This window comes from Cetorhinus maximus, chromosome 2 (genome assembly GCF_964194155.1).
Source record: "Cetorhinus maximus chromosome 2, sCetMax3.hap1.1, whole genome shotgun sequence".
NCBI classification, from domain to species: domain Eukaryota; kingdom Metazoa; phylum Chordata; class Chondrichthyes; order Lamniformes; family Cetorhinidae; genus Cetorhinus; species Cetorhinus maximus.
The window spans coordinates 32,879,539-32,896,585 of record NC_135880.1 but is presented as its reverse complement, the minus strand read 5'-3'; the positions used below and the strand labels follow the sequence as shown (position 1 = coordinate 32,896,585).

Sequence of the window (17,047 nt, the reverse complement as noted above, 5' to 3'; positions counted from 1 at the left end):
GAGTTTAGACTGGTGGAGTGGGAACTGGTCATGTTGAATTTCTCCTTTCTGCGGACAGGAAATACATTCCATTTTATTGTGTATTTGCTAGGTTGTAGTTATACATAGAAATATATATAGAAACAACTTAGCTACTGCACAAGCCTTCTCCACTGCAGGGATACTGTTGGGATCTATAGCCTTTGCAGTATTCTGTGCGCTTGTCCATTTCTTGGTATCACCTGGAGTAAGCTGAATTGGATGAAGACTGGATTTTGTTACGATAGTGACCTCAGGAGGAGGTCGAGAAGGATTATCCACTCCGCAACTCTGACTGATGATGGTTGCAAAGGCTTTAGCCTTGTCCCTTGCACTCATGTGCTATGCTCTGTCATCATTGAGAATGGGGATATTCATGAAGCCTACTCCTGTTGTTGTTGATTAATTGTCCACCATCATTCACAACTGCACGTAATCAGACTGCAAGACTTAGGTTTGATCCATTGGTCACGTAGCTCTGTCCATAACATGCTGTTTCCACTGCCTATTATGCATGTAGTCCTGTCTTGTAGCTTCACCAGGTTGGAACTTAATTTTCAGGTATGCCGGCTGCTGCTCCTGGCATGCTTGCCTGCACTCCTCATTGAACTAGGGTTGTTCCCCTGCCTTGATGGTAATGGTTGACTGAGGGAAATGCTGGGCCATGAGGTTACAGATTGTGCTGGAATAGAATTCAGCTTCTGCTGAAGGTCCAAGTGGCTCATGAATGCCTAGTTTTGAGCTGTTAGATATTTTTCGAACCTATCCCTTTCAGCACAATGGTAGTGCCACAAAACACAACGTCCTCAGCATTAAGGTGGGTCTTTGTCTCCACAATGACTGCAACAATCACTGCTACCAATGCTGTCATGGATAGATGCATTGGTGACAGGTAAAGGTCAAGATCATGTAGGATTTTCTTTCATGTTGGTTCTCTCACCATCTGCAGCAGACCCAGCCTGGCAGATATGTCCTTCAGGAATTGGCCTGCTCAGGCAGTAGTGCTGCTAAGCCACACTTGGTGATGGACAGAGTACACGCTATGCCCTTGCTACTCCCAGTGCTTCTTCCAAGTAGTGTTCAACATGAAAGAGTACTGATTCATCAATGGAGGGTCAGTGTAGGTACTAATCAGGAAGCTTCCTTGCCCATGTTTGATCTTCATGATTTTTGGAGTCAATGTTGAGGACTCCTGCGGCCATTTGCTCCTGACTGTTTACCATTGTGCTGGGCCTGTCCTGCAGTGGGGCAGGACATGCCCCAGGGATGGTGATGTTAATGGCTGAAATTGCTAAGATTTCAACAAGATAATACACTTAAAGATGATAACTGACATACCTTGGATAGAGATCGAGATAAAACTGTCCCAGAACATCACACGTAGCAGCATCCTGGACAGTGTACACAGTTACACTCTCATGCCAGGTGTGCGCGTTCTCTGATTTGTGGAAAGTCAGTCCCAACAATTCCTGGTAGATGTTCATTAGTGCTGCAGTTACTACTTCTATAGGGAAGAACTCCTTCAGATAATTCTGGTCAATGTAATATTTGATTTTCTCAGTCTGTGCCATATAATAATGCATATCCCATGCATTTATTTTCTTGTCAAACTTGAATCCACGCTTTTCACATTCTTTCTTCTTTAAATCTAAAATGAATCGCCTTTCCTCCTCACCTAAAGGTTTCAATTTCTGATATAATTCGTCTGTAGAGCAAAAGTAAGGGAATGAATTACAAGTTTGACTTCGGATTGTAAATTATACTGCACTCCAACCACTTTGCTTATCGTACCAAGGATAAATATCATGGACTGACATTCTTGGTGCAGAGCATTGTGCAGTAGGAGCGTTCATCAAAGATTCAGGTGTGAAGATCAGCTTGCTAGATTCGTAGTTCATAATATTTCCCCTCTATTAAATGAACAGACAAAAATTATGCAGGTTGCAGATGTGTGGTCTGCTGTTTCTGAATTCCCACCATGTGCTTCTGTTGTGCAGAAACACTTCCAGCAAGATAAATGCAGCACAATACACTGGCTGAAACAGGAATGTACAGAATTCAAAAAGCCAAATCCCTCTCAGTATCTTGGAAATATCACATCCCACAATATCTTTCATACATTTTTTTCCAGGTACTTATCCAACCATCTCTGGTATTTTCTGATCCAATCAGCCTTCCTTACACTTACTGCCTACTGCATAGTGAAATCTAAACTTTCTTTTCACATTCCCTTCACTATATTTGAGGTTGTGCCTGTGTCGAATTTAAAACTATGCTCAACATATTCACAGTCCACCCAATGCCTCAAATTTAAAATTCGAATCCATGTTTAAATCTGTTCACAGCCTCATCCCTCTGATCTTTTTCTCTGACCTATCGTAAACCCGTTTACTATTCTCTACCACTGCTGGCTGTACCTTCAGAACCCTAAGTCCCATTAATGAGTTTGTTCCCTACCCTCTTTACCCTTCCAGCCTCCTCGTCCATATTTGTAAGACCTTCTTTAAAATCCACCTTTCTGACCAAACCTTTGGTCACCTTTCCGAATAGATCCTTCTTTGGTGTGGTAGCCACTTTCTGGACTATGCCTCTGAGAAGTGCCTTACAATGTTTTTCTACATTAAATGTATTTTGCAAGTGCAAAGTTATTGTTGTTAATCTTGTCTATACTCATTAGGAATTTGAACACTCAGGGCTGAATTTTGCCGTCGGCGAGCAGGGGGCGGGGAATAGAAAAAACATGAAACCACATCCACCAGCGGGATGAGGTTTCATGTAGGGATTTAAAAAGTTGAATAAAGTTTTAGTGTAGATTATGAACATGTCCCATCTCATGTGATATTGTCACATGAGGGGGACATGTTAAGGATTCTTTTTTCCATTTTTAATGTTTTTAGAACTGTCAGCGATCTCCCTGAGGCAGCACTTAGCCTCAGGGAGATGTGCGCTCTTTCGTGCGCATGGGCGAAAAAGCGCACTCTCGCTTTTGGGGATTCCCCCCCGCCCACACACCCGCCGGACGTCATGCTGGGTGGGCCTTAATTGGCTCGCCCATGTAAAATGGCGACGGGGCCCGCTTCTCCGGCGGGGATCGGTTCCCCACCCACCGGAGATTGGGTCGGGCCCGCCCGCCCGCCCGGAAGGTAGAAAATTCTGCCCTCAGTAAAATAACTTCTGAGACTTCTCCAACTTCTGCTGCCTCTCTTTGTGACTTGGGTGCCGAACCTATCAATTTAGTTGCCCCTCAGTACACCCTCTCCAATACCTGGATGTCTCTCTGATAATATGGTGACCAGAAACGATAGACAGTAATCTAAATTATACTGGACTCTGGACAAACTAAGAATTTCTCCTCCAGATCGTACTCTGCTCATTTGGCTTTACAGCCAGTGATCTTATTTGCTCACTCTTCTTGCTTTTGCACACTGTGCTACCTATCTGATATGAACTTTAAATCTAAAGCAAACACTTGTCACTTCAGTATACACAACAATAGGAAAGAGAAGTAGGCAAACATATTATCAGCAAGTTAGTGGGCAGCCTGTGATAATTTAAATTCCATTTGTTTGCTGAAGAATACCTCTTAGAAACAATGTTAAATCTCAGTACTCTGTGAAATTTTAATTAAAGGAACACACCTAAGAATTTGACAACATTTTGCACTTTTTTGACCATGTTCATCTCAAGTGCGAAGTCAGCATGTGAACTAAAGCCCAGTAATTCCGCTGCCTTTGCTCGAAGTGGAATCAGCTTTTCAAGAATTCTTGTGTTTTCCTGCCAATAAAATACCATGAGAATTAATCCATTGTTTTAACTTCATAGAGTTTCCAGAAGCACATTTGAGTTTTCTTTCTCAAGTTTTAAGATATTCAGTGGTTAAAAAAAAGTCTGCCATCAAAAGAATTTCTTTCAAATTTCCTTTTGAATCCCCATGGATCCATTGCAGAGTGATCCTTTGAAAATCAACTTGTTTTTATACAACACCTTTTAATATAGTAAAACATCCCCAAGGAGCTTCACAGCAGTATTAAACAAAATTTGACACTGAGCCACATAAGGGCCTGAATTTTTAGCTTGTCGGGTGAGCGTGCGCCCGACCTGAACGAGTGTAAAATGACGCGCGATGATGTTGGGCGATCGTCCCGACATCATCGCGCACTTGCGTGATATTTCAGTCGGCGTGCATGCGCAGGAATCAGCAGCGCGCCCGCCGACAATGAACAGGCCGATTAAGGCCATTAAAGTCCCAATTAAATGTAATTTTTTGCTGCCCGCCCAACCTCACAGTTGGCGGGCAGGCGAAAAGGCCAAGTGTTTTTAGGAAACCTCATCCAAGGGCGGGACGACCTAATTCCAACAGCAATTAAAAATAAAATAAAAATGTTAACTTTTCATTAATAACATGTCCTTGGTCGTGTGACAGAGTCACATGAGGGGGCATGTTTTGTAACATTTTAAAATTCTTTATTTTTTATTTTCATAAATCTTCAGTTGCCTCGGGGATGCTTTTCCTGTGCGCACCCTCGCGCCTGTGCGAAGTTCCCCACTTGCCCACCCCCCCCACAGGAAGCACTGAACGCTGCAGCGCGCGTTTCACACTGGGTGGGCCTTAATTGGCCCCCCAGCATGAAATTGCGGTTGCAGCCTGATCACGAGTGGCAGTCGGCTTCCCGACCACTCCCGCCCACCCCGGCCGACGAGGGCAAAATCTTGGCCAAGGAGATATTAGGACAGGAGACCTAAGGCTTGGTCAAAGAGTTAGGCTTTAAGTAGCATCTTAAAGAAGGAGAGGAAGGTGGAAATGTTTAGGGAGTGTGGAATTCCAGAGCTCAGGACCAAGGCAGCTGAAGGCACGGCTGCTAATGGTGGAGTGATTAAAAAGGGGAATGGACAAGAAGTCAGAATTGGAAGAGTGTAAAGGTCACGGAGGCTTGAAGGGCTTGTGGAGATTATAGAGATAGGAATTTGTGGTTTGAAGCAAGAGAAGGGGAGAGAGAGAGGGAAGCGAAAGCCAATCTAATATATGGCATTATGGTCTCCATTGAGGTTGAGAATAGATGTAATTACATCAGGAACTAAAGTATACGAGTCTGCCATCCTGTTTCAAAATGCAGGGAAAGCATTTCATCCCATAGTCTAACATAGGCTGAGACCTGTCCCAGTGATCAATAGCGATAAATAGTCTTTTATTTTAATTTTGTTCTTTTTATTTTATTCTTTTTATTTTTTAGATGCAATTATAGCAGGAGCTGAAGTGTACAAGTCTGCCATCCTGTTTCAAGATGGAGGGTTAAGTACACAGCAGTGCATTCCATCCCGTAGTCTAACATAGGCTGAGACTTGTCCCGGTAATTTATAGTAATAAATAGTCTTTTATTTTAAGAATCAGAAGCTTCCCCTACAGCCTATTAGGCTAACTAAAATTACTGCACGTTAAATTGATCTTTATGACCAGCTGCCACACTGGTAACAGCCATAAATAGATTAAGGCTAAGTATGAAATCTGTCAGATAAAATTCCATGAACTGGAAAACTTGTGACATTCACATGTTATACAGACAGGGCACTTAAAAAAATCCTGTTAATTATAAGCTGCACTATCCCAAGCTTCACTGTTTAATACAGATCTGCAATTTTTTTGTAGATTCCACTCTCAATTTTCACAGTAAAAATATAAAATCTCACTAGATTCTAAAAGCAATGAACTTTTGATCAATTTAAATTCAAGCATTTTACCAGCAAAATCGTCCTTTTAAAGAATCAGTTCAGTGATTGCAACATAGAACAACAATTAATATTTATATAGCATCTTTAACATACTGAAACATCCCAAGGTGCTTAGACTCTGAAATAGATTTATAGAAATTAATATCTATTCAATCTGTTTGTGACACTGTAACTTTGTCATACCTCTTTACATCTAGAATTAAAAGCTGCTTCCATTTTTCTTCTGGTTTCAGGCACATAACACTCTTTAACGATGGGCATGTAGTCAGGGTACTTCAAGGTCACCTTGTATTTATTATCACTAGCCTTTTCCAAATCATCAAGAAAGTCATCTGGGAGGCCCCCTATGAGAAGCAGCCAAACTAATTTTACAGTTGTACATAGCAAAGCGGATTATCAGAACAAATTTAGATCTGAACGTAAATGAATAAAAAACATCATCGTTATCATGTGCGCTCTGCCCGAAGGCAGGTCCTTGGCTCGTTGTCTGCTGATACTTCACCCTGAGCTATTTTCTTGGCATTTTTGCCAGTGGTGGTTTACCATTAAACTCTCAGGAACAGGGGGAGGAGGCAGGTCCCAAGTTTTATTTTTACTCATTCATGGGATTTGGGCTTTGCTGGCTGGCTGAGCATTTATTGCCCATCCCTAGTTGCCCTTGAGAAGGTGGTGGTGAGCTGCCTTCTTGAACCGCTGCAGTCCATATGGTGTAGGTCCACCCACAGTGCTATTAGGAAGGGAGTTCCAGGATTTTGACCCAGCAACAATGAAGGAAGAGTGATATATTTCCAAGTCAGGATGGTGAGTGACTTAGAGGGGAAGTTCCAGGTGGTGGTGTTCCCATCTATCTGTTGCCCTTGTCCTTCTAGGTGTTAGTGGTCGTGGGCTTGGAAGGTGCTGTCTAAGGAGCCTTGGTGAATTCCTGCAGTGCATCTTGTAGATGGTACACACTGCTGCTACTGTACATCGGTGGTGGAGGGAGTGAGTGTTCGTGGATGTGGTGCCAATCAAGCAGACTGCTTTGTCCTGGACGGTGTCCAGCTTCTTCAGTGTTGTAGGAGCTACACTCATCCAGGCAAGTGGGGATTATTCCATCACATTCCTGGCTTGTGCCTTGTAGATGATAGACAGGCTTTGGGGAGTCAGGAGGCAAGTTACTCGTTGCACAATTCTGACCTGCTCTTGTAGCCATAGTATTTATATGGCTAGTCCAATTCAGTTTCTGGCCAATGGTAATCCCAGGATGTTGATAGTGGGGGATTCTGTGATGGTAATGCCATTGAACATCAAGGGGCGATGGTTGGATTCTCTCTTGTTGGAGATGATGATTGCCTGACACTTGTGTGGCGCGAATGTTACTTGCCACTTGTTAGCCCAAGCCTGGATATTGTCCAGGTCTTGCTGCATTTGGACATGGACTGCTTCAGTATCTGAGGAGTAACGAATGGTGTTGAACATTGTGCAATCATCAGCGAGCATCCCCACTTCTGACCTTATGATGGAAGGAAGGTCACTGATGAAGCAGCTGAAGATAGCTGGGCCTAGGACACTACTCTGAGGAACTCCTGCAGTGATGTCCTGGAACTGAGATGACTGACCTCCAACAACCACATCATCTTCCTTTGTGCTAGGTATGACTCCAACCAGTGAAGAGTTTTCCCCCTGATTCCCATTGACTCCAGTTTTTCTAGGGCTCCTTGATGCCACACTCGGTCAAATGCTGCCTTGATGTCAAGCGCAGTCACTCTCACCTCACCTCGGGAGTTCAGCTCTTTTGTCCATGTTTGAACCAAAGCTGTAACGAGGTCAGGAGCTGGGTGATCCTGACGGAACCTAAACAGGGCATCAGTGAGCAGGCTATTGCTAAACAAGTGCTGCTTGATAGCACTGTTGATGACCCCTTCCCTTACTGATGATGGAGTAGACTGACGGTATTTGGCCGGGTTGGAATTGCCCTGCTTTTTGTGTACAGGACATTATCTGGGCAATTTTACACATAGCCGGGTAGATGCCAGTGTTATAGCTGTACTGAAACAGCTTGGCTAGGGGCACAGCAAGTTCTGGAGCACAAGTACTATTCAGTACTATTGCCGGAATGTTGTCAGGGCCCATAGCCTATTCAGTATCCAGTGCCTTCAGCCGTTTCTTGATATCACGTGGAGTGAATTGAATTGGCTGAAGACTGGCATCTGAGATGCTGGGGACCTCTGGAGGAGGCTGAGATGGATCATCCACTCAGCACTTCTGGCTGAAGATTGTTGCAAATGCCTTATCTTTTGTACTGCTGTGCTGGGCTCCTCCATCATTGAGAAGGGGATATTTGTGGAGCCGCCTCCTCCAGTGAGTTGTTTAATCGTCCACCACCATTCATGACAGGATGTGGCAGGACTGCAGAGCTTAGATATGATCTGTTGATTGTGGGATTGCTTAGTTCTGTCTAGCACGCAAGTAGTCCTGTTTTAGAGATGGTAATGAAATATGCCAGGCCATGAGGTTATGAGTATAATTCTGCTGCTACTGATGGAGGCCCAGTCTTGAGTTGCTAAATAGCACTGCTTATCATCATTTAGCACGATGGTAGTGCTACCAACACAATGGAGGGTATCCTCAATGTGAAGGCAGGACTTCGTCTTCACAATGACTGTGCGGTGTCATGGACAGAAGTATCTGCGGCAGGCTGGTGAGGATGATTGTTATTGTTGTTGGTTCCCTCACCACCTGCCACAGACTCAGTCTAGCAGCTATGCCATTTAGGACTCGCCAGTAGTGCTACCAAGGACAACAGATTTCCTAGTGAACCGCATGGGTTTCACGGTCATCATTGGACTTTTAACTCCAGATTTTTATTGAATTCAAATTCCACCATCTGCTGTGGTAGGATTCGAACCCAGGTCCCCAGAGCATTACCCTAGGTTTCTGGATTACTAGTCCAGCAGCAATACCACTACACCATCGCCTCTCCTTGAGTCTACCTCAGCTGGAATGGGAATCGAACCCGTTCTGAACCACACGCTAGCCATCTAGCCAACTGAGTTAACTGGCTTCAAATGAATAAAAAAAAAATTAAACCAAACTTACCCTCTAATAATGGGCTTTTGTGGTATTTGGTCATGAGTGATGTAGTTAACTGCATCTTTAGTCATATTAATAACTTCTTTGAAATTTACATCTTTATCCCCAAATCAATGTCCATTAATATATGTAGATGGTTACAGAAAACTAGAAACTTCATAGCTGCAGAGGAAACATTTCATTTGACTTGTTTTTTTTTCCTCATCACCTCCCTGCTGGGTTTCTGTTCCACAGGAGCCAGTCACCAGGTTATATCTCTCTGAAACAACAACTCTTTAGGTGTAAGCCTTATTGCAGGCTAGTCAACCATGGGAAGAAAGTTTATCAGAGCTGAGCTTGATTCTGTCCACCCTTTACATGCGCAAACTTTCTATTGGGGTTTACTAAATAGCAATCAGGAGTGAAGACTTTCTCCTCTTCAACATAATGTCACTTAAATTGTTTTTGGAACTGATCCATCCTTTTAAAACTTTCAATATATCAGCAAAATTAAATTTCGGTACAGTATATTGCTACATCTTGTGTAATAAAGTAACATTAAACAAATATGTTTTATTTACTTATCGATTCAATTTGCTTTCTTTCTTTGTCTATTTGGTTTGTCCATTTATCTCCCTGCATTTCTTTAATTTCCTCCAAAAATGGTTAGGCTGAGTTATTTCAACAGTTCACCTCCAAAAACAGCAACAGAAAATTTAGTGCAGCATTATAAGACTTACTTCTCTTCCTTACATATTTACTAAGTACAAATCCTAAATAGAAACGTTAAATCAAATGACCTGGAAAGCAATCTTGCCATAAGCATCCAGTTACTGTGTACCAGACAGATTTGTTACTCCAAGCAGAGTAAGATTTCTCACCAAAATAAATATACATGCAAGTTACCCACGCATGTCAGGAATCATGGTTCATACCCAGTTCATCCCTGGTGAACGAAAGGACAGTAGTGTCCTCATTGAGATTCTTGTCGAAGTCAATACAGAGTTCGCTGATTTGCTTCTTGATGGTTTTGAGTTCCTGAGCAATACAAGAAGGATAAAATGTCAGCCAATGTTATCCAACATGGAGCAATATAGATGTTTTTGCAATTGTTACATTTGTATCACAGATCTACTGAACTCAGTAGTTGTCCATCTGTATAAAGCTAGGGCACATGATCCCAGATGGCTCCAGTGACCCAATGTTATATTGCTATTGGAATGTTAACATAATTGAAACTCATTTCTTTGTATGTAATACGGAAGAGAATCACACTACTGAACCTACTAATTGGATTTCTTTTGGGAGGTGCAATCCATTTCTTCTTCCCAGTTTCAGCAGTCTTTCCATGTATCGCTTAGCCTCTGGCTTCAGGGCCTCAGGATCACACTTTTCCTGTAGTTTTGCATAAAGCAGGAATTAATTTCAGATTTTGAAAACTGGGATGGGTGCGGGTTGGGAGTTCAAATAAAAATGATGCAAGAAATGCAGTTATATCAAATACAGCAACACAGTGGAAGTAACTTGCACTTGCTAACAAGGCAGTAAGCCCTTTCAACTTCAAAATTGTCCAGCGATGGGCAAGTTCTGCTTGTGCTTTTAAAAATGGAAGCAGTGAGCTCTGTTTTGTCCAACTAGAGAAGTGGTGCAAGCAGAAGGTATAACTCTGCATTGTGTACTCACACTACACCATATAATGAAGATAAAAAGTCCTGCATTTATACAGCGGATTTCACAATCTCGAAATGTCCCAGTGCTTTACAGCCAATGGAGCGCTTTAAAGTGTAGTCATTGTTGTAACATGGGAAATGTGGCAGTCAAGGTCTACCAGGCAGCAATGTGATAATAACCAGATCAGTTGTTTCAGTGATGTTCACTGTGGGATAAATATTGGTTAGGATACCAGGGACTTCTTCTCTTCTTCAAATAGCGTCATGAATATTTAACATTCTCCTGAGGGGGCCTCAGTTTAATGTCTCATCCATAATATAACACCTCTGACTGTGTAGCATCCTCACACTATTGTCAGGTTTCTGGATTGGCACTTGAACTTCTAATTCAGAAATGAGAGTGCTACCAACTGAGTTACAGCTGACACCTAGGACCAGATTTTTGTGGAGTTAGGAAGATGCGCAGGCCTGTAAAAATGGCAGGTGGGGTCCAGATGTGGAAATCCTGCCCCCATTTCCAACAGGTCTAATTTTTGTTGGCAGGGACACGGGATGAGGCGTGATTCAGACAGGAGGGAAACCCAAACTCAGCAGGGCCAATTGAACCTAGTGCCAAGTTCAAACTGACTCCGTTTTGGCTGTTCCAAGGACCTTAACCTGCAGGGCAGGAGTCATGAATTGATGGAATAGACAGAAACGCTCTTGAAGGGTGGATAAGGTTTGTTTAAGTGTCATAATTTGAAGTTTTTAAATACCCTGCTCTTTAAACTTGGGAGAAAACAGGCTTAGGCTGTCAGTGAGAGTTAACAAAAATACCTACAGCTGGACTACTTTGATTGACAGGTCATCTGGTGTAGGCTAGAAAAAACATTACTTTATGTTCATGCAGTTTCAATAAAAATTCTTTACTGACATTTCCCAAGGGCTTATTATGTCATTATGGATGCTTGGCTGAGTTTTGAAAGCTACAGCAATTTCAGCAGGGGGTTCTGAGTTTACAGCTTGATTGGAGTTTAAAGAGGCTATTAAAGAATTAGCTATCTTTGATGTCTATTCAGAAGAAGTTTGTCGTTATAAGTGAAGACTTGAGGAGATCTAAAAGCTTTGAATGGATTTCATGAATGGGAGTTTATTCACTATCAAGTTTGTGAGTGACAACTGTATTTGACTGTTAAAAGTATAATTTTTTTTCATCTCCACATGGCGCCCACGGTGGATGATGGGTGAGTGGTTATGGAGGTGGCAAGGGGTATAAGGGGTCATGGGGGATCTGAGCAGGGCATGGGTTGGCATGGAGGGACTGTTGGGGTGACATGGGGGTGCTGAGGGGATGTAAGGGGTGAGGACCAGAGAGCCTAACAGCTTCTAAAACAACTGCGATGAAGTCATAGAGAACTGAGGCAGGCTGTCTAACCAGTCCGCCTTGGCACTCTCCCGCCTCCTTGGCAGCCTATAACCTGATTCTGGGGTCAGCAGGCCTGAATCTACCATGCTCCTGCCTCCTCGCAGTGAAAATTGAGGCTGATGTGGCCCTACCGAGAAATTGAGAAATTTCCCCGACTTGAACTACCCTTAGCGCGGTCAATGCTGTACTGCAGAATAGGCCATTTTCTTAAGTTGATTGTGTTTCTGATAAAACACCTTCCTTCATTTTAGCAGTTGCTATTCTGGAGTGTGCTAACGCAATAACCTCATTGTACATCAGGGTCAAAAAATATAGTAATGCTTAGTAATTGGACTAACTCTTACTTGATAAAATAACATAGCTTATTAAGATTAAAAGTTGAATGAATGTACCCATTATGTTCATCCTCTTGCCCCATTGAGGTAATTAACCTTTTCTTTGCTCCTGACACCTTAGATATTTAAGCCACCAATCCCGCTGATGAGTCACAGTCTGTCCATAAAGACTGTGGCCGTTGATTGCATAACTGAGTAAGCCGCAGGTTTCTACCTGACCATTTTATATCCATGCTTCTAGGCAGTAACATGATACAGTGTTCCCACTGAGCAAGTGAATTTTTTTTACTTCAAGTAAGAAAATGATCACTTTCCCTCAGTTACTAAGATATAATAAGGTTGTACCTTTCAACTGAAATCTGGGGACAGCTGTTGCTGTGCTTAAAATATTGATCAAAGCTTTCACCTGTAGAGCCACAATCCGTTGAAACACATCGCCTCTCATAGACATGTCCACATCAAACTCTGAAAGCTTCTTGTCTGCCTCAGTGCTGGCAGCACGCACATCTTTGTGCTCAGAAACATGTTTGAGAAACGTCAGATTGCTATAATCCACTGAAAGAGAAAGGAAAGACGGATTATGGTGTTTTTGTATATATTGAAATGGATACTAGTAGCGTAGTTTAGGAAGAAAGTTAGTGAAAAAAATATATTCTACAACCTGACTTTGAGCAGTGGGTGATCAAGAAGAGTTAAGTTTATTTAGTTCATTATTACCTCACAGCTCTTCACATAAAACTTGAAATGTAATGATTGCTGCTAGCTAGGAAAACAAGGATCACTTTACCAAATTTAAAATTAGTTATGTCCAGTTTAATAGATTAAATGAAAATTGAGACCTTGACAACCCTTGCCTTAAGTTAATTCATCAACAGCAAGTTAATTAAGGCTCAGCTTAAGTAACATTAAACCGAGTGCGTGATAAGAACAATAAGTACGACAAGGAATTAGCAAGAGTTTCAGAGTTTTATCATGTAATTCTGAAAGCTGAATAAGATAATCTTCCATTGCATCTCTAGCAAAAGCACTTTAATATGCAGTGATATTTTGCATTGCTGGAATAAGCTTTAATTCTCCAAAATAAACTTTGTTTTACCTAATGGTTGCCATCCCAACCAGCTACAGGAGGTAATATGATTGGAATGACATTATAGGACATGCCATTTATTACTTTACCACTAGAAGGTTTACACCAAGGCCCAGAATTTCCTGGAGGTGAGCAAACTTATTGGTGGATTTATGTCATAGGGTCCATTGTATGGCGCAGAAGAAAGTGGAAATTAAGTTGTCTTCAGGAAACTAGGACAACTGCATGATTAAGTAGGCAACTTCTAAGAAACAGCCTTTGACATTGATAACACAGGGGCGGTTTGTGTACAAGCACTTTATATTTCACCATATAAATCATATTGTTATTAAGATGTCTTAGCACCTATTTATGAGAATGAATTGGTCCATATAGAAAGCTTAATTCAATCATTACAGGTATGATGTTGAGACGATGTTGGTTGGATTGATTACTTAACCATCTTATTATATCCTAAGTGATAGGAAGTGTAACTTTTGGCAAGAAACGTCAGGTTAGGTTTCAGACAAATTCCACCCTTGAAGAACTGTGTAAAGGGGTAATCAATGCCTGCAACTGGGATCTCTTATGCTATAGGAAGGCCACCAGAATGACATCCCTCCAAATAAGGAACTTTAATCACCTGAACCAATGGGCTGAAAGTGAAATTGATAGAAAACCCTGCTCGTGCCCTTGATGGGCAAGCGGGCTTTAATATTTAAAGAGATAGAAGTTTATCCTTGAGAATCTGGAGATAGATGAAAAGAATTTGTTAAGCTGAAGTAGAGATCCTGAAGGAAAACATAAAAAGGTACCCACTTAGCCGTAACTTCCACTTGCTCCATCCAAAGCACCAAGATGTGGTGTGGCCCTGTGTACTAATTCTCACCCTGGTTGCTCCTGTGATAGCATGTCCTCCTCTGAGCACCTCACCTTGTTTCAGCTCTCTCACCTGTCCTTTAAAATCCTTATTCTCTTCTACCTAGCAAGCCCCATGCTTGGAAAGAGAAAAGTATCCAATTTTCAGCATAGACATTAGTATAGAGATTGCACACTTCACTTGTTTTTCAATGAATCTGAAGTGGGTTGTGTAAAGTACTCACGGACACGGTCTATTGCATTTCCAACCTCCTTGTCCCTTGCCCTAGTTCATAGTACAGGGGTGACAGGGGTAGAATTGCCCATTTATGGACATTTGTATATCAATGATATAAAAATCGAGGGAATATGTCTTATGACATGGCTTCTGTGAACCTTGCACTGTGCAGGGGGCAGCTGCTAGACCCAGACAAAGTGCATTCTCTTGATGGCAATGGTACATTGGCAGAATGGTTTTAAAATATACAAATTGCCCAACCATATGATACCATTTCTGACGTTTATGGTTATGTTACTGGACTAGTAATCCAAAGGCTTGAACTATAATTGCATCTAGGAATTTAAATTCAATTAATTAAATAAAAACTGGAATACAAATCTAGTATCAGTAATATTGACCACAAAGCTACTGGGCTGTTGGAAAAGCCCATCGAGTTCACTAATGTCCTATGGTGAAGGAAATCTCATGTCCTTACCAGGTCTGACCTATGTGTAACTCCAGACCTACAGCAATATGGCTAACTACCTCTCTCAAATGGCCTAATAAGCCACTCAGTTGCATTCAATTGGTGGCTCACCACCACCTTCTCGCAGACAATTAGGGATTGGCAATAAATGCTGGCATTACCAGCGATGCCCATATCCCATGAATGAATAAAAAAAACCGTCAAACTCAGCCACAACATTCTTATTTATTCTCTGATGACTTACCAGCATATTCGACTTCCACATCTGCTAGAGCCTTCAATGTATTTTCATATGTGACTTCCTCAATATTTAATGCTCCAACACTGTCATACACTTGCTTGGTTTTACAAATGAGAGCATCTGTCTGAAATTTGACTTGATCTGGTGTTAAATTCCATCGCAACTTGTTCATGTCCATTACTTTTGATGAATTTATTTGAGAGTCAAGAACAATTCCTGTTCCTGAAGGTACCGTGGAGTAAGTCTGTGAACACAACCTTTTAGAAAAATAAAATAAACATTTTGAATGGATAAGCATTTTGTTCAGTTTTGCAATAAAAATTAACACATTGGGCTGCATAAATTTAAATTGTGCAACCTCCCAGAGAAAGAACTATTTTGTCATCCTGCATGCTGGGTATATAATATACCTAGACCTTAATATTTTTCTGTTACTCAAATATGCATTACCTTTTTGTTTGATATGAGCAGCTTCATATAAAGCAATGTTCCTTTAATGGTTCAGCAGGTAAATGAAATTCATGGTGTGATACTGATCCTGATAGGCCATGAAGTTCCTAGGTCCTGGTAAGGCTCTGCTGATCCGGAAAATCGCACAACATCTAGAAACCATTACAATTTCCCTCAGTGAATCAGACTGCTAAAAAGCAAAGTCAATCAGACCTCTCACTCTTGACTGCAATCCATTGCCGTCCCCTGAAAATATGTACCAGTGTGGGAGACAATGTGATCTGACTGATCTAAGATAGTCATGTGGTTGCTCTGGCTCCAAACACTGACAAGGTTGAGCTCTGCTGCTCATGATTCCTTGCACGATCACATAACAGAGGAAAAGAGAAAGAACTACAGTTGTTAAAAGTTATCCCATACCACTGGCTTTAAAAAGGAATCCGAGATAGTAGAGCTCATTAGTTTAACTCCTGTCACAAAAAATTGTTTCTTAATACACTAAACATAATTAGCCAAATAGAGCAGAAAAACAATTGTAAATTCGTCAGTACTAAACAACAAAGCTGCTATCAACTGATTTTTTCCTAAAAATCTAAAACTAAAATCTAAGCTTTGTTCTACAACGTGGAACAGTGCACTCATGCCACACAAAACCTTTCTTTTAAACAGTCAGGCTTACAAACTGTATCTAGTAATCAGTCACGTGGTTGTACAGAATTCAATTATTGCTGAAAAGAGAGACATGTTACCAAAGCTTTTCATTTTGCACTCAACAGGACATATGCAAGAATGCCAAATTTCAAATGATCACAACATGATGGTGTTGCCAGGGAGAAAATGACAGGGAACTATAGGCTCCCCAAGCTCCCGGGTAATTCAAAAAAGGCCAACGGCTTGAACATATTCCTTTTGTTTGCAGAGAACAGCATGGTAACGTCTCAGCCAATCAGAGTCTACTTGACAACCAATCAGCATCCTTTCCTCCTGTAGCATAAATTGTTGTGATCATTTTTAATTTGGCATCCCTGCATTTGTCCTGAGTGCAAGATGAAAAGCTTCAGCAACACGCATCTAATAAGTTTCAATTTCTCAATTCAAGGGAACTATTCTATGGCAGCAGAGCCTCCTGTTTAATTAAAGGAATGGAAGAAAATGTTTCATAGTCTTGCTGTCTCAACAAAAAAGTACAGGGCAAATATTCAGAAATGTTTAAGTGAAACAGGTCTTCATAGTATGAAGAACAATGAGTTCAAAGATGTACAAATCTTTCCTAAAATATCTTGATCATTTACAAAGCCTTCAAGTCAATCTCAAGGTTAATCAATCCCATTGGTCCTAAATCAGTCATTCACAATTTATAAAAGTTACTGTACAAATTCCAATAACTACAGCCCAATTAAACTTACTTTGCATTTTCTTCCCTCTTACATTCTTTACTTGGATGTGGAAATGTAGACAGACTAACTGTCATGGATCAATTATACACAGGGCCACTGAGGAAATGTGATATCGCAATATA

At 41.4% G+C, this 17,047-nt stretch overlaps 1 protein-coding gene across 5 annotated transcripts in view; it reads right to left on the bottom strand.

Moving 5' to 3' along the window:
* The window catches only part of LOC144693215 (neurolysin, mitochondrial-like), a 38,220-nt gene that overhangs the window by 18,346 nt on the left and 2,827 nt on the right, over nucleotides 1-17,047 (bottom strand). For all 5 annotated transcript variants that reach the window (XR_013579495.1, XR_013579499.1, XM_078562830.1 and 2 more), the window contains exons 2-8: nucleotides 15,082-15,335; nucleotides 12,613-12,761; nucleotides 10,084-10,191; nucleotides 9,732-9,834; nucleotides 5,929-6,089; nucleotides 3,657-3,792; nucleotides 1,357-1,723 (exon numbers count right to left, since the gene is read on the bottom strand). Coding sequence is in view for 3 of the 5 variants with exons in the window: in XM_078562830.1 (XP_078418956.1) it covers nucleotides 1,357-1,723; nucleotides 3,657-3,792; nucleotides 5,929-6,089; nucleotides 9,732-9,834; nucleotides 10,084-10,191; nucleotides 12,613-12,761; nucleotides 15,082-15,335 (1,278 nt within the window). In the remaining 2 variants the exon portion in view is untranslated. The remainder of the gene's footprint in view (nucleotides 1-1,356; nucleotides 1,724-3,656; nucleotides 3,793-5,928; nucleotides 6,090-9,731; nucleotides 9,835-10,083; nucleotides 10,192-12,612; nucleotides 12,762-15,081; nucleotides 15,336-17,047) is intronic.